The 22,653-nt window shown below is 43.2% G+C and overlaps 1 protein-coding gene across 3 annotated transcripts in view; it reads left to right on the top strand.

The window, feature by feature from the left end:
• Positions 1–6,387: 6,387 nt before the first annotated feature.
• The window catches only part of dock8 (dedicator of cytokinesis 8), a 55,061-nt gene continuing 38,795 nt past the window's right edge, over positions 6,388–22,653 (top strand). For 2 of the 3 annotated variants that reach the window (XM_062381753.1, XM_062381752.1), the window contains exons 1-5: positions 6,388–6,603; positions 15,247–15,343; positions 20,286–20,461; positions 20,802–20,873; positions 21,379–21,487. In XM_062381753.1, the coding sequence (XP_062237737.1) occupies positions 6,551–6,603; positions 15,247–15,343; positions 20,286–20,461; positions 20,802–20,873; positions 21,379–21,487 (507 nt within the window). In that variant the 5' untranslated portion in view covers positions 6,388–6,550. Of the gene's footprint in view, positions 6,604–15,246; positions 15,344–17,816; positions 18,103–20,285; positions 20,462–20,801; positions 20,874–21,378; positions 21,488–22,653 lie in introns of those variants that run through there. The other variant, XM_062381754.1, reaches the window with a different exon arrangement.

Below are 22,653 nucleotides of genomic sequence, written 5' to 3'. Positions count from 1 at the left end.
GCCATGTCTGGCACAGATTGATGAGGAGTGTATCCTTGTAAATATATCTGACCATTCAGTATCTGTGATTTGTAAATTCAGATCAGCCTGCCATGCTTCTCTCAATGCATCAAGAGATGCCGTCTGTAAAGATGAGAGTTTCATATACATAATGGATATTGTACCTTTATTAGATGGAGCTGCTGGGAACAGAGTATCCATGGGCTGATGTTCAGGGATTGCGGGAAATGATCTAGTCTGGTTACGAATCCAATCTCGGACCTGTAGAAATCTTAAAAAATGTGATTTTGGTAAATCAAATTTAGCTCTGAGCTGGTCAAATGAAGCAAAAATACCTGCTATATACAGATCTTTAAATGAGACAATACCTTTCCCACGCCAGACTAGAAAAGAGTCATGCTCAAGTGAGGGGGGAAACTGATGATTTGCCACAATTGGGGCACAAAGCGAGCCAGCCTGCCAACCGAAGTGTTTTCCCAGCTGAGCCCATATACGCAGAGAATGATAGACAAGGGGGGCAGTAGAAGCACGGCGTGGTGTGATAGGCATTGCTGAATACAACAAGGCAGGGAGGGACAATGGGAGGCTCGCATTAGCCTCCATTTGGACCCAGGCAGGGGCTTCGTTGTTAGCATAGGTTTGAAGCCAGTAAGCCAAGGCTCTCAGGTTACTTGCCCAATAGTATAATTGGAAATGTGGTAAAGCCATCCCACCCATCGATTTGGGTCTTTGTAAAAATTCCTTACGGATACGAGGTGGTTTCTTATTCCAAATGAAGTCAGATATGATCTTACTGAGGTGTGAAAAAAAAGATTTGTTGATAAAGATTGGTATAGTTTGGAACAGGTATAAGAATTTGGGTAATATGTTCATTTTTATTAGGTTAATTCTGCCAGCTAGTGAGATAGGAAGAGAAGAGTAAAATTAAGTTTAAAGAGATCTGAGATTTTCCGAGTTACAACTATACCCAAGTATGTGCATTTGTCAGTAGTTACCTTAAAAGGATAGGAATTAAAAGAGAGTGATTGTGCAGCAGAGTTGACAGGAAAAAGCTCGCTTTTTGAAGCATTAATCTTATACCCAGAAAGCTCGGTAAAACGATCCAGTGTAGTCATAATGTGCGATAAAGTACTCTGGGGTTCGCTAATATATAACAATAAATCATCAGCATATAATTATAGCTTATGTTCTTTTCCACTCCTTAATATGCCGCGAATCTCCGGTGAGGAGCGCAGTGATGCTGCGAGAGGCTCGATAGCTATCGCGAATAAGAGGGGGGATAATGGGCATCCTTGTCTCGTGCCACGTTGCAACGGAAAATATTGGGAGTCCATATTATTAGTGCGTACTGACGACATTGGGGATTTATATAACAATTTTAACCATGATATGAATTTTGGACCAAATTTAAATCTCTCTAGACAGTGAAAATGTAGCCCCATTCAACCCTATCGAACGCCTTTTCAGCATCCAGAGAGACAATTACTTCGGGTAATGGCTGATTGGGATCCGCGTTCTGCATGATATTTAAAAGCCGACGAATATTAAAAAAAGAGAGGTTTTTTTTTATAAAGCCAGTTTGATCTGGAGAGATAATCGAAGGTAGGGTAGCTTCTAGGCGGTGAGCCAAGACCTTGGCCAACAATTTGCAGTCCACGTTCAGGACGTTCTGTTGAGCAAGAGTCCTGCCTGCCTTATCCGATTGTTCATACAGATTAGAGCGAGATTGAAGCAGTAGTTGCTCTGTATAATGAGTGGTCATCAAGTCGAACTCTGTCTGCAGAGCTGACCTCTCCTTTAAAAGTTCAGGGGTGGGAGCAGTTGAATATGTACAGTCCAGCTGATGAATTTGGTCTGTAAGATCTTTAAGGCGCTGTTTTCTATTCCTGCCCTCCCAGGAGGTGAATGAAATAATCTCTCCTCTCAAAAAAGCTTTAAGCGATTCCCAAAGAGTGGACCTACTAATATCTGGTGTATCATTCATGGATAAGAAAAAATCTATTTGTGTGTTTATATGGTTAACGAACCCTTCATTAGTGAGTGAAGCATTGCTAAAGCGCCACGGGCGCCGAGTTACTTTCTTAGGGAAGGATATTTGCAAAACTACAGGCCCATGATCAGAAACCACTATACTTTCATACCTGCAATCTCTGACTGAGGTCAGCAACTGGCTATCAATTAAAAAATAATCAATGCGCGAGTAGGAATGATGCACAGGGGAGAAAAATGAATAACGTCTTAGATCAGGGTACAGGAAACGCCACGGATCAATCATATTGTATACTTGAAGGAAGGAAGTAATAATCTTCGCTGATCTAGTTATATTGTAGGGAGAGCTAGAGGAGCGGTCTAAAACTTGATGTAATATACAATTAAAGTCACCCCCTATAATAAGCCTGTGTGTGTTTAAGTTGGGTAATGAGGACAAAAAAGTCTTCAGAAATTGTGCATCATCTCCGTTTGGCGCAGGGTACCTGTGACCACAACATATCTCCCTCTGTGGACTGCAGTGACAGTCTGTACAATAAAAGGAGTATTCTTATTAACAAGAATTGCAGCTCCCCTAAACTTGCTTTGATAATTTGAGTGATATAATTGCCCCACCCATCCTTTGCATAATCTGTTATGATCAGAGGACGTGAGATGGGTTTTTTGAAGGAAAGCGATATTAACATCAAGACTTCTCAATGGGATAAAACTCTATTACGTTTGATAATGTGATTAACTCCCTTGGTGTTCCAACTAATATAGTTCACAGTAATATCATCATTACTCCTGGTCAGCACTGAATTAACCATAATCAGAGGTAGACAAGAATTTGACTGCTTTTAAAGCACCCACAGGATATCGCTGACACTGCCACACATTCATAATACAAAATAATAAGTTAAACACACAGACAGAAAAAACGTTATGCCCCCTTCCCCAAATTACCTCTCCCCAAACGAGAGGTAAGAAGCCCCATACACTTTGGTACTCTTCCATTGTGCTTTCATACGCAGAGAAAAAACACACTGCTCCTTAGAGTCTTATATATAGTAGTCACAACTAAACAAAAACAAAAATCTCTGCCTTCAATATCCAGATATAAACATGGAGAACCACTCATCATAATAAAGGGAACTAAATATATAGGTTACACAAATAAAATATTGTGGTCTCCTGGAAATGAGGATATTATGAGTTTATGAGCTGTATATCAAAATGTAAACAAATGAATATATTACCGGTACTGTACCTCAGCTGAGCCTAGGATCAACTTAAATCCACCAAAGGGCACCAAAAATATACATGAAGAAAGTTTACAGTACCGGTGGGAGTGATCCGCTTATAGCACGAGACACCGGTAAAGTTTACCTATGTCTCCGAGGAGGGATGGCTCCGTTTGGCGAGAAAATCTTCCACCTCTGCGGGTACTTTGAAGGAGTGTGAGACGCCGTCACACGTGAGACGCAGGTCGGCTGGGTGGAACATGCCATACTTGATGCCCGCCTGTCTGAGCTTCGCCTTGACCGGGTTAAAAGCCGCTCTGCGGCGGCTGAGCTCGGCGCTCATATCCGGGAATATGTGGATCCTCGCCTCTCTGAATTAAAGTTCGCCCTTGTTTCTGGATAACTGCAGGATCTTTTCCTTATCCGAGTAGTAGTGCAGCCGTACAATCATGGGTCTGGGGCGGTCGCCGGGTTTGGGTTTCTGAGCCAAAGTTCTGTGAGCGCAGTCGAGCACCAAAGGGTTCGGTATCTCCTCGCCCAACACCTCGGTAAAAAATGAGGCCATGAATGCCGTGGGTTTGCCGTTTTCTGCGCCCTCGGGGATCCCGATAATTCTCAGATTCTGACGGCGGCTTCTGAACAGAAGCCGCGGTCCTTTAGTTTCCCGATCTCCCGCTTGAGCTCCGACATGACGTCCTCTATGGCGGTTCAGCGCGCCTTCCACCTCCCGGACAGTGGTCGCCGTCTCCGTCTGTGCGGAGCGCAAAGATGACATTTCAGCTCTGAACTCAGTTTTCAGAGAGGCGATGTCAGCTCTTGTGTCCTGTCGGAGAGCCTCGAGGTCTTGTTTGATTTCAGCACGAAAAATCACCATCTCTTGTTTAATTGTTTCGCCCAATAGTTGACGAGACGTCACCATCTCCGCTTTAAGTAGCTTGAAAAGAGCGCTCTCCTCGGGTTGTTGCGTCGGGGATGGGGGACCCGTGAGGTGGGTGGTGGTAGCGCTAGCATTAGCCATGAGCGTTTGCTTGAGTGAGGGGCTAGCTACATTTTTGCGTCGAAGGCTTGGCCGATTTCTTCTGAGTTTTACTCGCCATAATCCGCACAGGTGGTTCTACAAAATATGCGCTGCAGAGTTATGTCTCCAACATTTTAAAATGTGTGTCCTACTCAAAGTAATAAGTTAAAATATACGGAGCGTGTCAGACTTGCGGCTACTCCATGTCAGGTGCAAACCGGAAGTCGATAAACACCATAAAGATTTTCTTTTATTGACAACTTTAGTTAATCACAAACTGCATAAGGCCAGCAGGGGGCAGCCTCAGGACATCACATGGAAACAAGCAGCAGCAGACAGTGATTCGTGTATGTTTGGAAACTACTCTCTAACAATAGGTTTTTAAAGCATTTTAAATCATCCAGTATCTAAAATCCCAAAACATAAAAGTAACTTTTAAGTAAGGCTGTCAAATTTATGTTGTACAGTAGATAATATTTTCTATGAAGTGTGTATCAGAAGCAGCACAAAGTCACCACACACACAAACATACACACCATCTTCTTAATGTTAATAGTTCCTCTCGGTTACAAGCCTGGGGGTTGGCAAAGTCGGTAGAGCGCCCGTCTTCCATTGAGAAGACCCGGGTTCGAATCCTTCACGTTACAGTCTTTATGCCGGCAATATATTGAACTCATAAGATTGACAACATTCAATTACCCAATAATTCCAAAATATATTACACTGTTTAAATATAAGTATATATAATAATAGAAAATAACTTTAATTAAATTAATTAAAAAAAAAAAAAAAAACTGCGCGCGCAGTTCCTGCGCAATGGTCTTCTGCGCAGAAGGTGCGCAATGGTCTCCTGCGCAGAATGTGCGCAGTAGGCTTCTGCGCAGGATGTGCGCATTGGTCTTCTGCGCAGAAGGTGCGCAATGGTCTTCTGCGCAGGATGTGCGCAATGGTCTCCTGCGCAGAATGTGCGCAGTAGGCTTCTGCGCAGAAGGTGCGCAATGGTCTCCTGCGCAGAATGTGCGCAATGGTCTTCTGCGCAGAATGTGCGCAGTAGGCTTCTGCGCAGAATGTGCGCAATGGTCTTCTGCGCAGAAGGTGCGCAATGGTCTTCTGCGCAGGATGTGCGCAATGGTCTCCTGCGCAGAATGTGCGCAGTAGGCTTCTGCGCAGAAGGTGCGCAATGGTCTCCTGCGCAGAATGTGCGCAATGGTCTTCTGCGCAGAATGTGCGCAGTAGGCTTCTGCGCAGAATGTGCGCAATGGTCTTCTGCGCAGAATGTGCGCAGTAGGCTTCTGCGCAGAATGTGCGCAGTAGGCTTCTGCGCAGAATGTGCGCAATGGTCTTCTGCGCAGAATGTGCGCAGTAGGCTTCTGCGCAGAATGTGCGCAATGGTCTTCTGCGCAGCATGTGCGCGCGCAGTTTTTTTTTTTCCCTTTAATTTAATTAAATTTTTAAAATATTTAATTTAACTTAATTCAATTTAATTCAATATTTTAATAAAAAACGAAAAAATATATATATTTGAAAAAACATATATATATATTGAAAAAATTATATATACAGTTAAATATTAATATACAGTTTAATAACTACTCAAGTTGAAAAGATTCTCTGAATACAGTCGAGAGGGCGAATCTCTCTTTTGAAATGTTAAGGACACAACTGGTGAAACAGTTGTTTCGACACAGGAGATTATGTGCTTGTGTGTGTGGCCGCGGCGCTTCCAGGTTCTTCCCGGCACTACGCTGCGGGTGCGAACAGCCCAAGTATTTAACATGGGCGAGGAAAGGAGGCGGACAACTTCTACCTCCGGTGCGTCCCGGGGTTAGAGGATGATGGGGGGACGTTCATGTATTGTTTTACATTGCATGTGTTACGTCATGATAAATCAGAGTCTTGTGCTGCCCTCTCGGCATTTTGAGCCCTAGGCTATGTAGGCTATGTCGCCTGTACCCGGAGCCGCCCCCGACATGTAGAACACAGAAAGTCTCTGAGACCAAAACAAGTGCAAGAGCTCATTTAGCCAGCGAGGGAGCGCGCGAGACTCATCCCGCGCTCACATCCCCTCCCACTCTCTCTCTCTCTCCCTCTCTCTCTCTCCACACACGAGGATGACCACAGTCGAACGCGGAAGTCTCCACCCAGCAGCATCGAACCTGTCGCCACAGACTCGATCATGACGGAGGAGCAGCAGCGGAGAGGAGGCGGAGGAGGAGGAGAAGCGGAGCGTCAGTGACAGAGAGGCGGTGAGAGAGAGAGCACACGAGGGGGGGATCCAACCAGCCGCACCGCTCCACTGAACTGGACTTCAGACTGTCACATGGCTTCACTGGGCAGCGCGGAGAGACGAGCCTTCGCCCTCAAAATCAACAGGTAACCACCGACACCATCATAATACTGACAGCGGGGAACTCCTGCTGCTGTTCGGCCGAGGAGGTGACCTCCTGCTGGTGTTCGGTTGAGGAGTTGACTCCTGCTCGTGTTTCTCTGAGGAGTTGAACTCCTACTCGTGTTTCTCTGAGGAGGTGAACTCCTGCTTCCTCCCTGGAGGTTTGGCTCGGTCCTGACAGTTCAGGGGATTCCTGAGTTGGAGCAGGCAGCCACATGTTGTGAATGTTAATGCTGCAGGTTACTTCACCGAGGAAAACAAAGAGCAGTCAACTTTGAGTACTGTTATAGTACTTATGCACTATAACAGTACTTATGTACATTACAGTACTTATGTCCATGTGGTGAATCATCTATATGTCAGTTTCTCCCTGGTTGGCTCATTATTTTATGGGTCACCGATAATAAAGCTGCACCTTATGTTTAACATTTACATTTGGATCAAAATGGATTTAGATTTAATATTGGAAATTTAGATTTAGAATCAATGGTTGCATTTAGATTCAACATTTAGATTTAAATATTGAATTCATATTTACCTTTGACATTGACATCACTTTAAATCTATCTTTTTTACGAAAGAAGCGAATATGACAAAGTACCAAAGTAAATCTGGATTCTGCATTCCCTGCTTTACAATCGGAGGCCCACATTAGTTTCATTAACCAAACCTCTGAAGTGGAGAAACAACCCGAACTTCCCACACAAAGCTGACAGAACGGAGCCAACTGTTCCATTTCCTCCTCGTGAGGATGCTGATTCTATATCTAGTGTTTCTAATATAATCCTTTCCTGTGATGTGTAAGGTCTGACAAGTCCATATAGAGCTGCTATGAAAGGAGAGGGAGAGATGTGGTCATAGTTCCTGCTGTGACATGGGCCAGGTGTGGAGGAAGTGTGCACATGGAAGTCTATTGTGTGCACCATGCCTCCTTGTATAGTGCGACTCATTACTACAAATACACTTATTTGACCTCATGCGGCACATGGGCATATAGAAGTGTCTGCAGAGCGGCTCGTGCAACAGCAGATCAAACTCAGTGTCTGTTGCAGAGAGTGAGAGAACAGTGCATTGGAGTTCATTCACACTGAACTGCAGGAGGGCAGATGTGGTGATTTGTTTTGATTAAACTGAGGACATTGGATCATGAGGATCATGAGGAGGAAAGTAGTTAACACCTTCCATATTCTATTTATCTGTCTGTCTGTCTAGCACTATTTGTCTGTCTGTCTGTCTGTCTGTCTGTATATCCATCTATCTATCTATCTATCTATCTATCTATCTATCTATCTATCTATCTATCTATCTATCTATCTATCTATCTATCTATCTATCTATCTGTCTGTCTGTCTGTCTGTCTGTCTGTCTGTCTGTCTGTCTGTCTAGCACTATTTGTCTGTCTGTCTGTCTGACTGTCTGTCTGTCTGTCTGTCTGTCTAGCACTATCTATCTATCTATCTATCTATCTATCTATCTATCTATCTGTCTATCTGTCTGTCTGTCTGTCTGTCTGTCTGTCTGTCTGTCTGTCTGTCTGTCTGTCTAGCACTATTTGTCTGTCTGTCTGACTGTCTGTCTGTCTGTCTGTCTGTCTAGCACTATCTATCTATCTATCTATCTATCTATCTATCTATCTATCTATCTATCTATCTATCTATCTATCTATCTATCTGTCTGTCTGTCTGTCTGTCTGTCTGTCTGTCTGTCTGTCTGTCTATCTAGCACTATCTATCTATCTATATTTATTTCTATACTTCTATTTAATGTCTATTGTCCCATCTAAACAAGTTTACAAATGGGAATCTTCCGCAGTAGAAGTAACATGCTCTGGTTTTTAAGAGGTAAGGGGAAATCGCAGCTCAGCACAACTTGCTGAGCTGTGCGGAGCTGATCTCAGCTGCTGAGCTGATCTTGGGTCAGAGCCTGAATCCTGTGATGAGGCAGAAGGACGACACTGTAATGTAGCAAAACATTGTGTTGTGGAATGAGTAGTTTCATGGTGTCGAACAACACAGCCTGTCTGTAATGATGCAGGAGAAACAGTCACACTCACTGACAAGGATCTTTTTAGAAACTCTTTAATGGGTTCCAGTGAGAAGAATCTGTTAGTTACCAAATATGTAATCGATGTATTTTACTTAGTAACATTAATGAGTATTATATAATATAGAGCTACTTGAAAGTAACACAATTCCAGACTGTTAATAATGTGAACACAAAGGGAAGGTTCTGAGCTCGGGAGGTAGAGCGGGTCATCCACTAACCAGAAGGTCAGTGGTTCGATTCATGGCTCTTGCATTTGTTAATAGAGGGAGCAAATGTGTGTGTGAATGGGTGAATGTGACTTGTACTGTTCTGCGTCAATAAAACCGTTAAAGCGCTATATAAATGCAGTCCATTTACTCAGAGGTGGGTTGTTTTGGGTCGGGCAGACAATCAGTACTTTTATATGTGAGATTTTGAATGAATGAAGCATTTTGTCCATTATTACGAAAGCCGACAGCAGGGAGGTGACAGGAAATGATGCAAGAGACAACGAGAGTGACCTGCAACAGAAGTCTCTGATCGGACGCACTGATACTCTGAGTACTTGCATCAGTGTCTTAGACCCGTGGGCCCCGATTAGACCTCCATGCATATCCATACAAGACACTACATGTGATCAAAGTCGTGGATGCATTGGGAACAAAAATCATGTCAAATGTCAAGAGGAACAACTATCAATATCAATGGACAAAGAGGAACACTGGTCACATGTTAAAACTCATGTATGCAGTACGCTCTGTAGCAGGCTGAAAAAAACCTGTTCATTGCCTCACAGACCAATACAACGATTATTTGTATAGTTGCTTGCAGGTATTTGTTGAAGAAGTAACGTTTATTTGTTCACCCATAAAAATCCTATATGTTCTCATGTGGTTCCTCTCCATCGCTCTATCAGGATGGCGTGAGGAGGAAATCCTGCACCCTCTGGACGCTTTGCCTCTGGTTTCACTTCACTTTTTTTTCACCCGTGGCAGTTTTAAAGCAGGAAATGTGTGTTTCTTCATAGTGTACCACTTATTAATCATCCCCTGAAAGTGAAGTTTCTTTTGCTGGCATATGGGAACAGGTGTGGGGACAGCTGTGGATGTGGGGCCTCTGTTGTTCAATGCTCTTAAGCGGGTGGGTGGGGGGGGGGGGGGATCCGGATTGGGTTGCATCCGATTTCCTCTCGGCTCTTGCTCATGACATCTGTTAACCCTCATGGCCGTTGGTGGGCCGTCAGGCGGGGTGTCAGGCAGACGCACACCCACCTAAAAAGACTTATGATGGATGATGGTGTTTAAGTCATTCAAACTCAATTCAAAGTTTTCTCCTTGGTCACTGTCTCTCGCCCATGAGCCGTCCGGGACCCGAGTCGTGCCAAACCTCTGCTGTGTTTGTGCGTGCCGGCCCCTGACAGGAAGCCGAGCTGTGATGGTGCAGATAGCGCTGAGACCCATTAAGTCTGGAGACGTATGATAGGATGAGACAAACAGCGGGGGCATCCCTTTGGTCTGCTTTCCCCCTCTTGTCGTGTGCACACCACACCACTCTCTGTTTTCCTGCGTTTCCTCTTAGGCTCAGATGAAGGAGAAGACAACCCGGCATGAGGGAGAAGGGTTTAATACAAGCTGGAGGAGCCACCCACATGTGTAGTGGATTGACTTGATAATGATGATGATAAAGGGGATAATTGTGGACTGACTTGCTGAGCAGCACGCCTGGAGGGAGTTATATCTTGCAGAAAGTCACGAGTAGAAGTACAGATTTGGCCGAATAATCAGATCTGTATCCACAAGAAGAAGCTATAGCATAGTTTAAGAGCCGGACTCTTTGAGGAATGCTTGGCTAATGATTCCAGAATTGCTGACAGGAACACACCATATGCACACACAGCAAGTGCAGGCCTGCTGCAGACAGCATGACGTGACAGAAAGCGACCAACGCTTTCTATAGGGAGGGGAAAGATAAAGACTTTTTCACTCTGGAACCAAAAGTGAGATTTCTGAACTTGGGTGTGAGTCCCGAGACGTCTCAGAAAAAGGGACATCTTTCGTGAAGCCTTAAGAAGTTTTGAGAAATACTTCTCCCTGAAACAATCCAATGTAGTTATCATGCTAGAAAAATATCTGACGTCTCAGATACATTAATATTCCAGTGTTGAACAACTTGTAACGATAAATGTTGGTTGATCTAAGGTGTTACTCTCAAAACAGCTTTGCTCTGTGTTATCATTTCAGTGGTAACTCTCCGGGGAGCAGCTGTGCCACAGTGCCTTCCTCATCAGTACTGATTATACATACTTATTATATCTCACGAAAGGAAACTGGTAATTAACGTCACAGGCTTTGTGTTTTTTTTTATCAACAATTCAAATGTTCCATCCTGACTAGGGAATATTGAGAATTTCTGTGTTTGAGCCTGATCTCAAGGCCTTGAAGCCTGTAACCAAGTGACACTCAGTAGGTTTACATGCACACTCGAAATGTTACTGAGAAATCTCGGGTTACATAGACAATCGGGGACCTACATGCACTGTGTATTGTCAAAGTGGTTGATTTGGCTTGTAGCATGACAGTGGACTGATTCTGATTCTCCCTCCAACTTCACCATGGATCAGTAACTTAAAGTGTATTCAAGTGATTTTTGTATTGTGTCAATGTCATACAAATGTTTAGTGCATAGTGAGGATAAGTTGTTTATCTGCGAACGTCACTAGTGCAAGTTGTGATGAAGACGGATCCTCGACATGACTGAGGGGATCTTGTGATTACAGAGGCTGTGCTGGAGATGACTGGTTCTCTCTGACATAACTAGATATTATCAAGGTGAGATTGTATCTTGATCTCTGTGCTGCAGTTTGCCACAGTATCTATTTCCCTTACTCTGCTTGGAACCACACTCTATTTATGTACTGTCTGACATCCTGAGTGTGTTAACGTTGTGAGTCTGACCAATTATTGGTTGGCTGATAAAAATCGGCCGATATGAGATCTGTGTTTTATGTTTGCTGGTCTTGGGCAATATAGCTTTTATTTGACAGAATAAAACATTCTTCTCCTTCTTCTATCAAACCTCAATACAAATGTTTGTCATGAAGGAATGATAACATCTTAGGAATCATGCCAGTCTTTAAAATATATATATATTGGCCAACATATTGGTATAGGAAATACCTCCTGTTGTGGATCATTTTTGGGGAAATGCCATGATGGTTAATATCAGACCTGAAGCCCAGATTCCTGATGGATCTCCAAAACCTATGAACTCCCTCTTTTAACACCAATGCTGTGACCTGACAAATACAAGCATCGCAGGTGTTGTTGACAGACAAGGTTTGGTCCCTCTTGTGTCTGTGGGTTGACCCATTACACCAATTCATCACTTTCAGCACTCTTGTCTCTGTGGTTTCAGTAAAATAGAAATCAAGACATCAGTTTCTGTCGAGCTTATGACACAAGCAGCTTTTCGTATAATTTCGCCCTAAATGACCAAAAAATCCAAATCCCCGCTTTCGGTCCTCCTGACGAGAGCAGCTTTGGATTTATGCAACAAAAGGAAGCCAAGACACAGGCCCGTTAAAGATAATGACAGATGCTGTCTGCCATGACAAGCTGTTTGTCTACTAGTGGTGAAATAATGCCCCGCTTGCTCTGCTGGCAGGAGCTGATTGCTGTTTTACTCGCTCTGTCTTTTTATAGACAGCCCCTGAATGTGTGTCGCTGTACGTGAGCAAGCGATCCCTAGTGTGCATGCTCATGACAATGCATGTATGTAAATCATTCTTTCTATACAGTGAATGCTCTGTAGTAGTATGAGTTGGCCTGCGTAACCTTTGTCTCTATTAGTGAGAGATATAGAGGGAGGGCTCATTGTGCACACAGGGAAATGCACGTCTCTTCAGAAGTCAAGTTATGAGAAGGTTTTACAGGGTTTTAATTGCCCTGGGTAGACGTTTAATACACCCACCAGACAATCTGCCCCTGGGCCAAATATGGCATTCTTGTTTGCTCAGAAATGTTTTCCTTTCTTTTGTTTTCTTGCAGAGACTTATCTTTTAATGACCCGGATTTGTTTCTTTGGTACTGGCTACTTACTGGGCTTAAAGTAGTAATATACATAAATCTCAGCAGTTACCGATCTGACTGAAGAGGAGACGTCTGATCCAGAAGTCATAACTCTGCCCCCCCCCCCCCCCCACATACTTGTGTAGGTGGATCGGTGAGGTGTGTCACTCCTTGTGTTGACTTGAAGCTTCAGTTTCTTACCTACCGCTCCACTGACACACGCCACAGCAAGACGAGTAACTCACTGCACATTTCTTTCACACATCAGTTGTGTAAAAAAGTGGTCGAGGAGACTTAAGTGTCCAAGGTGTGACGTGTCTACGAGATCCCTCAACCCCCACTGTCCGCTGGGCTGTTGGTGCAAGGGACAAACACACTGCTGCTTTTATAAACCTGCTTCGAAGTCGAGACAGGTTTGTGGTTCTGCTGAGCAGCTTTGAGGTGTGAATATGTGTAAGATACTATCTGTGTGTGTTTGCACCTTTGTATACTTTTAGGTTTAGGCCGACTTCGGACTTGAATAGAGGATAAAAATAACTCTGACCACTCTGATAAATGTGACGTTCACACAAGTGTGAATTGCACAATGCCCCAGTTGTCGCTGACGATAAAAGAGTAGAAGTTGATAGTGTGTGTGTGTGTGTGTGTGTGTGTGTGTGTATGATTGTGGATAATCAGTATGTGAGGTATAATATGCATCTTTGAATGGTTCCCTCGGCCAAGGACGTTATGTTTTTGTCTATCTGCTTGTTTGTTTGTCAGGATTATGCAAAAACTACTGGTCAGATTACTATGAAAGTTGAAATGATCCAGGAATTTTCTTTAACATTGCGGGATAAGGTGTTTTAAAAGTTTTCAGTGTCTTGTCTTCATGGGTCTTGATGCAGAATTATCAGGCATGTTTGGAGGAGAGATATTTATGATATTGTGCAATTTGATGCAGATCCGAATAAGAATCTCAATCTTGTTTCATTAGGTGACCATTGAGCCATGGCAGAGGAATTTTTTTGGGCTATATAGAGAATTTTTCGACAGATTTCTTCTTAGACAAAAATTCACGAATCTTGATTAAATACAATCAGGCATGTTTAGAGGGCTGGTATTTACGAGGGTGTGCCATTTGGCGCAGATCCAAAATAATGATCCAGATCTAGTAGTGTATAAATGTGTTTCCATGTGGCGGAGGTATACGTCCCGAGTGCCATAGTTGTTTAATCTTTTGCAATATTCTTCATCTTCTTTTGCTGAGTTTAAATATAATGCTGCAAAGCTGTACATTGCTCTTTGTGTAAATTTGCAAACTGTCTTCACACCAATGCCTTAACCCTCCCTGGCATAAAGTTATTGTATTGATTCAGCATGTTGCATGACTGACAGGAGGGAGGGAGGGGAACGTGTTATAAACAGTGTAATTGGAATATGTTGTTTTTATTAGAGCCTTTAAAAGTTAATTGTCAGAAATGCACGTGTGGGTGCAGCTTTTCTTTTTGATTCTTGCAAAATGACCTGGCACGCTGATGTAGAATATTATCGATATTAGTTTTCATTTGTTTGCATGGAGCTGTCTCAAAGATTTGACATGCTCTGTGACTCTGCAGCCTCAGTGGCTCTGACATGCTGCATTCCTCCATTTCATTGGTGTTTATGGCTTTGCTGTGGTAATTAGTAACAGGGCTGTTACAACAATGGCCGAGGGGACTTAATGGACCCATGAGAGTGACCACAGGGAAGAAGAGGGGAATGTGACCCATTTGCTGAAGCCTTTGCCCTATAACTCCATGAGTGGCAGTGTTGCAATAGACTCTGTCTGTCACTCAAAAATACATCCGAAAACAAGACAGTTTGACAAAACTCTAAAGAAAAAATAGAATCACGCAACTACTAAACACAAAATTCTCCCTATGTATCAAAACTGGCCTTTTATTATTGGGCTGCATAGAATAAAGCAGTAATTGTGCCTGGATTGGTGGTTGGGCTCCAATGATACGGGGGATTAATTACAAATTAGCCCTATGTCTCATGGCGATGCAATTTATGCAAAACTCCCTTCTTTTTGGACACACACACACACACACACACACACACACACACACACACACACACACACACACACACACACACACAGAGTATACACCCAACATATTTGAATACAACTCCATTCCTATGTCATGTTGATTTCCTGCTCGGTCTGACCCTTAAATCAGGACACCATATTTATTCTGCTGCCTGTATCGCTGCCATCATGACAAAGCCTTTACACAGCCAGCAGAGATGTGCTTCTGTATAGACTGAACAATAGCATGAATGGAATCATCATGGCTGACCAATCCATGCTAATGCAAGTACGGACAATGGTGAAATTTGCTGTTGCATCTCTTGTTTAGATACACAGTGAATGTTGGTGGAATTGAGCAGTTGTTATGGCTTTTACGTGAGGTTGTATACGTTTGTTTTATAGTTTTTATGCTTAACCTGTGGAGTCTATTATTTCCAGACTTTTTAAAATCCTGATTGTGTATGTTTCCATGTTTGCAGGCACACCTCTGCAGAGATCAGGAGACAGTATGGGAACCAAGGCGCTCATCACAGCCGGTCCAACTCCAACGCTTCGGCCTCAGTTTGCCTCACTGTGGTAAGCTATCTTTTATTAAAATAAAAAATAATCTTTGTTTTCCTCCAGCGGGTGTTTATCACATCATCCATCACACTCAACCTGCCTGTTTGGAAGGGGCTGATTACTTGGCCTGTGGTGATGCTGGTTGTCCCTTTCTTTCTGAAACTGTAAAAGTGACCTCTAAGAGTTGAGCTGTGGCGAAGACGAGTTGCTGGACTCATTTCACAGAACAGGGAAGCTGCACCACCACCACCACCGCTGCTGCTGCTGATGCTGCACAAAGAGCTGTGCACCTGTTTATACAAAGTTCAGCGACGCTCGACTCAGTACCCAGAACCAAGGACGAGGGAATCAGTTGTTGTTGCTGGTGTACGTGGACATCGTCATAAACATGTTGTTTCGCTGCTGAGTCCCTGCAGCTGCTACAGAGCGCTAGGTGCCTATTTATTGAAAGTTTATTAATATAAATATATTCAAATTCAATACTGCAGTTCCTTGGGCTGTTAACACTCAAGCGTTTATAAGTATGAACCAAATAAGATGAGCGTTTTTTTTTTACAAATGCGTTTCACATGTCATGCATACAGACAAACAGAGATTTCTAGAATATCTAGATCAATATTAGATAGATTAGATAGATATCTTTGATAGAGAAAAGTGGTTAAATGTAATGTGCCAACATTTTGGTCAAGGTCTCAGAAAGGAAAATCAGAAAAGTAAATGTATGTATATTTAATATTGCTGCCTCTATATGACCTACAAGAGCAAAAAAGGAATTAAGGGAGAGAGCTTTTTCTTTAAAGTATTCTCAATGTCTGTAGTCAGGTCGGACCACATGGGGGGTTAGACCAAAAGATTTCCGGCAAGGTCAGTGTATTAACGGTACTAGAACAAAATGTTATATTGTCTTATTACATTCAAAAATCGTACAGCAACAAAAATATACCTCATAGCTCTGCATCCTGGAATCAAAAAGTCTGACAAAAGTGTATTTAAAAAGATCAGCCGACTGAAAATTAATTCTGTACCTATAATGTGACTGCCCTTGATACTTGTGATGTCATGCGGGTTAAGGAGAATTCCTGTGGCCAGCAGCTCAGGAGTTTCCTCTAATGCTGCTCACACACATCTGGAGTGTGTGTGCTTGCACCGACACACCGACCTATAATCGCATCTTCCTGACATCCTCTTTACTGTCATTAGCACTGAGAGGTCTGACTCAGTTTAGCGTCCAGTCATGAAGATTAGAATTTGAATAATTCCGTTTCAGTGTAAGTTCTGCTTGGGCAAAAAATAAAATAAACGACATCTGTCTGCATTTCTGCAAAAGAGCCGAGTATTTTCAGGAAGAGTCGTTCTTCCTCCTACAATAAATGAGACGAGAACTCACGGCTTAACGTGCCTGTGTTGAAACCAGGCTGACACACCGCCTGCTTTGAAAACCCAGTATCCATTAGGTTTCTACAGAGGACTGAACGACACCATGACAGGTTGTTTTCTTGTCACGTTAGTTGAAGCCGAGCAGGAAGCCCGAGTGATTCCTGCTCTCTCAAGCAAGCAGGCAGGATGATGCCCAGTAATCCTTTGCAGGGATTTGTTCAGACTCTGTGATAGCCTCTGAACCGCTGCCGCTCAGATTCAGATATCCCTCTTGCACTCCTCCTGCTTTCTCTTTCTGTTTCTGTCTTTTCCTCACGTTTCTCCTAAGTCCTCCACCCGACATCTCTGGAGTTTTCTTTTCTAAAAGTCGTGTCGGCGCTATGTCTCCTGACAATATCTGTGTGCACGAGGGACTGAGCTGAAACCCTTTGATACTTTCCCTGTGATGATCCTTGAACCCATCAGATGACTGGGTTTACATGGGGCCCACACCAGTGTTCAGCATGCAACACGCTCGCTTGGGAAATGGGTCAGTTCCTTGGCCACTGACAGCCACTGAATGGGGCCCGCGTACCTTGCAGCTTACACGGGCAAATCTTTAATATGGCCGGATTTGGGATGCGGGAGAGGGGTTTTAATACTATAATCTCCGGGATGATAGTTTCCCATTATTCAGCAGTGGAGTCTAGCACTGGGAGGAGGGTGGGGATGTTTGTTGAGAGGAGGGATGGATGTTTGTTGTTGCAGTTGTGATGTGCTTCACTTCGGTCGGTTGTGTCACAATTCACCCGGTCTTACCCGGCTGCTGTTTTTGATGCCTGAAATGTTGAACGTTGGCTGATCAGTGTTGTTTGTTGTAGGGTTCATGCACAAATTGCGAGATTAGGAGAAGAGCTGCTTGTGTTTTTATGAATGTGTGCAGTGCCTGTGTGTGTATAAGCAGCATGCACGTGTGTGTGTGTGTGTGTGCGTCTGTAGTTTCTCTTCCTGTCTGTTGAAACACATTTGATGGAGGGACGCCTTGCTAGTGTCACTTCCTTCTGATGCCTTATCGCTGTCGACTCTAAAGCCGCGAAGCGCTTTGCCTGAACCCTCCAAAGCGCTGTCACAACACGTTTGCGGGTTCAAGCAGTCGGGCTCAACTTCGATATTCATTTTGACTGGATACGAACATCTCTTCCACTTTTTGCAATGCTTCCCACATCTACCGAGAGTTGTCAGCTTGGAGGAATATGAGGATCAATCTAAAGAGGATCTGTTCACTGCATCGTAGCTTAGTTTCAACACAAAAAATTCAGAGTCAGGAGATACACACCGTAGGGTCCCCGTATCCGGAGTGCGCCATTTTGTGCACTTCCTTTTTTTAGTTTTGTTTTAGTTTTTCCGTTTTCAGCCGGGTAAGTGAACAACTTTCATACGAGCGCAGCTGACATTTTCTGAAACTATAGAATGGGATTATTTGAATGCTTTATATAGGTTTTAAATCGCATTATTCATCTCTTATGTGGCTGTTTGTTGTGTCTGAACATTGTTGGTCATTGGTGCTTGATGTCTGTCTTCTCTCCCTGCTTGTTTTTGGTGATACACATTGAAAACAGTGACAGTTCAGAAACGTGGTTTTTAAATAAAGAAAACCTCCAGTAGTATCTAATGCATGGCTTTAAAAATAATATATGTAAATACAAAATGGAATTTTTTTTAAATGACGGGAAAGTTTTGTCTTTACTTTCAAAAACAATGTTCATTCTCACAAGCTGAAGCGTTATCTTTATAATCACTATAATCAGTTATGCTGTTTTTTCAATGAGAGCTGTAGTTTATTGCGAGCTCGTCTCAGGACTCCACAGAGCAGCAGGTGCTGATCAGAGGCATGCATAGATTTGCATTCATTTGTATTTGTTAGCCTCCATACTAAACTAGAAAAAGAGGCCATGCGACAGTGATTGCTTGAACTTGGAGGCAGAGATTCGCATGAGGCAACTGTAGAGACACTGTCGAGGTTCACGCCTCCTCTTCGGAAACAGAGGAGCTGAAGGTTTCATCAAAAGACCTGTCATTTCAAATAGTAATGATTCAGTTGTTCCGTCTGTCTGGCTGCCGATGCTTCTTCCTGCTTGGGTTGCATCCAAAAGCATTTCATACGAACCCATATGGTAGAATTTACTCTTGAGGGCTCCACAGAGAGAAGAAAAATCCTTTGGGGTGGATCGATGTGCAAAAACATGTCTGAAGGCAAATGGAATTTGCTCCGCTCTCAAATGTTGAGTTGAGCAGTGACTCATGTCGTTGCTGCAGTTACCTCTTTTGTGTGTGTACATATTATCAGATGAGCGTGCCTCTGTGTTCTTCTTTCTCTCCTGTGTACACACATATAAACTCTCTATCACTCTTTCACACTTTACCTGATTGTCGTGCAAATTACCTGCATGTGCAAAAGTGAGCAGCATTAAAGGCTTAAATATTCTGTCTGGATAGTGCAGAACACTGTGCGTTTCACATGTTGCAACACTTTTTTATCCATTTATTTCCAAACAACTAGTGCAGTGGCAGTTCTAAACCTGCCTGTTTGGAATGGGCTGTTGTCTTGGCCTGTGGTAATGCTGGTTGCAGCTTTCTCTCTGAAACTGTAAAGACAGGCTGCAGGAGTCAGTCCACTGAGCCCCGAGGCTGTTCCTGCCGCTGCTGCTGCACAGACAGCTGTTAATTCAGTACGCAGAAGTCTGACCTGGAGAATCAAGCCGTCGTGATCTCGCCTGTGTTTTCAAAGTTGATTCATATTGAATATATCGTGTTTCCAAATCGAACCAAATTCAGCTCTCCACTTCTTCGGCCCCTTTAAGCCAATAAGATGAACGTTCTCGAGATTTGCCAGCATGCATCTGCCTGCAGACTGTGATCAGGTTGGAGCTCTGCCGTGTTTGTTGCCGCTTGTCACAGAGACACCTGCTCCCTGCGGGTCCCCCTCACCCTCACAAAACCACAAAGAGATGTGTGTTATCTCATCAGTTATGTTTTTTTATTTTCTTCCCTCCAATCACAAAAAGAATCTTCTCCTCTTTAGGCTCAAGTGGAAATTTGTTTGGAAATCATTTTTCTGTAGTGTGATTTTAACAATTTGTTCTCATTTAAAGGCCCACATATGAAAATTTCAACCCATTTTGTACTGCACATCAAAGTGGTTACATCCTCAGTCTTTGATGCTTTGGCTCTGGAGTGTGGGCCGTCTAAAAATAGGTTCACAGAGGGAAATAATAAAAAGCCTGGCTCTCTGATACAGGCCAGTTTGTTCCAGTTTCTATTTATGCATGTGCTCAAATCGTTTGTTCCTTGAAAGGTGTGAGGTGTTAGAAAATAATCATGATTCATCAGGTTTCAGCCAATGTCATACCTCATGTTTTCTCTTTCCTCAGTCCTTCTCTGCATTATGTGGATATGACAAATGCATCCGCTTTTCCTACATGATAACTTTATTGTGTTACTTCAACTTTTACTTTAGCTCATGTCACTCCAATCGTAAAACTCTTCTTTATTCTTTACTCTGTTTTCTAACACTTCTTGCCGTCTCTCGTTCATCCTTCAGCCCCAGTCGTATGACGCGGTGGAGCCCCTGGACCTGGAGGAGTTCCTGATGTCACAGCTACGAAGTGGAGACTCTGACCTGATGCAGGAACTTGGAGACTTCCCCGAGGATGACCTGAAAGTGGAGCAGGTGGAGAAGGAGTGTCGCACCGTCAGATACTCTGTTCCTGAAGATGGGTGCGTTGCAGATCCTAATAAACTGGACTGTGGTGTAAAATAGTGCAAACATTGTTCAAACCTGTGCAGACTTGCTCTGAGACGCAGCCCCCCCCCCCATACAAATACACAAAGCTCTATTCTTTCACATCACCTGTTATGTGTACAGGATAATTCTCCCATGTAGCTGCATGAACTCCAAGGCAATATCACTCTGTTCCTATTCATAACATTAACTTGTACCACACCTTGACCATGAAGCACAGATTACGGAGGGAGAGAAATGTTCTGTTGTCGGCTGTCTGTGAATGTTTCCTTGCACGTCTGTAAACTCCTCTAATCCTTGTCCTTGTCCTTGTAGAGTGGAGTTGGAGCCCCACGTCAGAGACTGTGTGAAGAGTTACATCCAGCCGTGGCTTGTGGTCTCTCGAAGGTGAAGCTTCCCCCTGCAGCAACAGCACCATTCAGATACCAGGATCTTCCTTAAAATACAAAAACTGATTTTCTGTACCTTAGATATCCTCTGATGTACAGTGTTTATCTATGTCTTGTTAACATCTGCACTGTTATAACCCAAGATCCAAAATCAGAGACAATAACGCCCCACGTGTTGTGGGAGCTGTTTTAGCTGTTACAGTGTGTAACGGGTGCCAACTGTCTGAGAAGTTGCATGTGGCTGGTGTCTGTGAAACAGGAAACAAAAGGCCTGAGAGCGCCTGATAAACGTTACGCCGGCATCATCTGTCTGATGCATTGTAGTGCCTGGTTTATCTGTCTCTTCTCCCACCTACACTCACATATGTTACACACACACACTGACCTGTTGCGTAAGACACTGTTTGGGCTGTAGATTGATTAGAGTGCAGATGTGTATCAGTTGTGACCATGCATGTCTTTTCTGGTTTTGTATGTGTGTGTGTGTGTGTGTGTGTGTGCAGGTGCCAGGGGGATGGCTGGGGCGCGTACTCGGAGCGAGCTGGCCTTCACAAACTCCTTCGGAAACAGACCTTTGAGTCTGATGTGCAGCCTGAAGACCAACAGACACCGGTAAGAAAAACCAAGAAAGATGATCATGCTTTTTTATCAGCCACTTTCAAACAAGAAAGAAACTTAACTGAACCACAAAAGAAAACCCTCCTAATATCCTCATTCAAACCTGAATCTCTTTACATGAGGACAGAAAGTTTCCCGTTATACATTGAGGTTCCTCTGAGCCTGTGTCGTATAGCAACAATGGCTCTTACTCAATAAAGGAGTATTTGGCTGCTTCAGTAAACTCTTTTCAAAAACTAGGCCTCTCCAGTTAGAGCTGTGTCTGTTTGAACTTTTCTTCTTCTTTAGTAATTCTCATACAACTGTTCAGACCGGTATTGCCTTTATGCCACTGCTATTGTGTATCAGAACTGTTTACCTAGATCAGAGAAGTTACAAACTTTGGTTAGGTTCCATTTTTGTTAGAACAAACAGCAGAAAATACTTTGATATACAGAGTTCTTTCAATTTCACAAGTTTTAGATTTAATACTACTGCTTTTAATTATATACTCTTTAGTGAAGCTCCAACCTGCAGACAATTATTTAAACCCTTAGTGTAAGACGTTGAGTGTACAAATCCATTCATATCAGTTTCCCACTTGTAATGCAGAGTCTGAAATATTGGGAACCACCTCCCTGTTTCTCTGTTTTGTAAATTTGAGTTGACAAAAAGCTGTTGCATAAAATATGCATTATTATTATTATTGTTGTTGTGGTTAATATTTTGTTATTATTTTGTTGTTGTTTGTTGTTTATTTCTATTGTTTAAAGTGTGCTTCTTAAGAGGGTTATTTAGATGGGGGGTAGGCATGTTTTTGCATTTCTTTTGCAAGGGGAAGACACTTGTGAAAGCAGTATTGTCTTCCATACTGATCAATGGCGACGCTACTGAATGTGAAATGTGAGGGTGGGGTGTGAGAGCTGGATGAGGGGGGGGGGGGCTTTAAACACAGTGAACACAACAGAGTTTTGTTATTCCTATCACTCGCTCCAGTGTGGCAGTGGCCCGATGCAGCATGGCTTGCACAAAAATTAAGCTGAATATATGCAATCCTAATCACTTGCATGTGCTCACCTTTGCTAGTAAGAGGAAAGTTGTGGTTAAACATATGGCATGTCAAGTCTTCTCTCTTCTGCTATGCACATATTTATGAATCAATAGATCAGCTTTCATTAGGA

Source organism: Platichthys flesus, chromosome 3, assembly GCF_949316205.1.
Source record: "Platichthys flesus chromosome 3, fPlaFle2.1, whole genome shotgun sequence".
In the NCBI taxonomy this organism is placed as follows: Eukaryota; Metazoa; Chordata; class Actinopteri; order Pleuronectiformes; family Pleuronectidae; genus Platichthys; species Platichthys flesus.
Note: the sequence above shows the minus strand (reverse complement) of the source record. Positions and strands in the feature narration are given on the sequence as shown.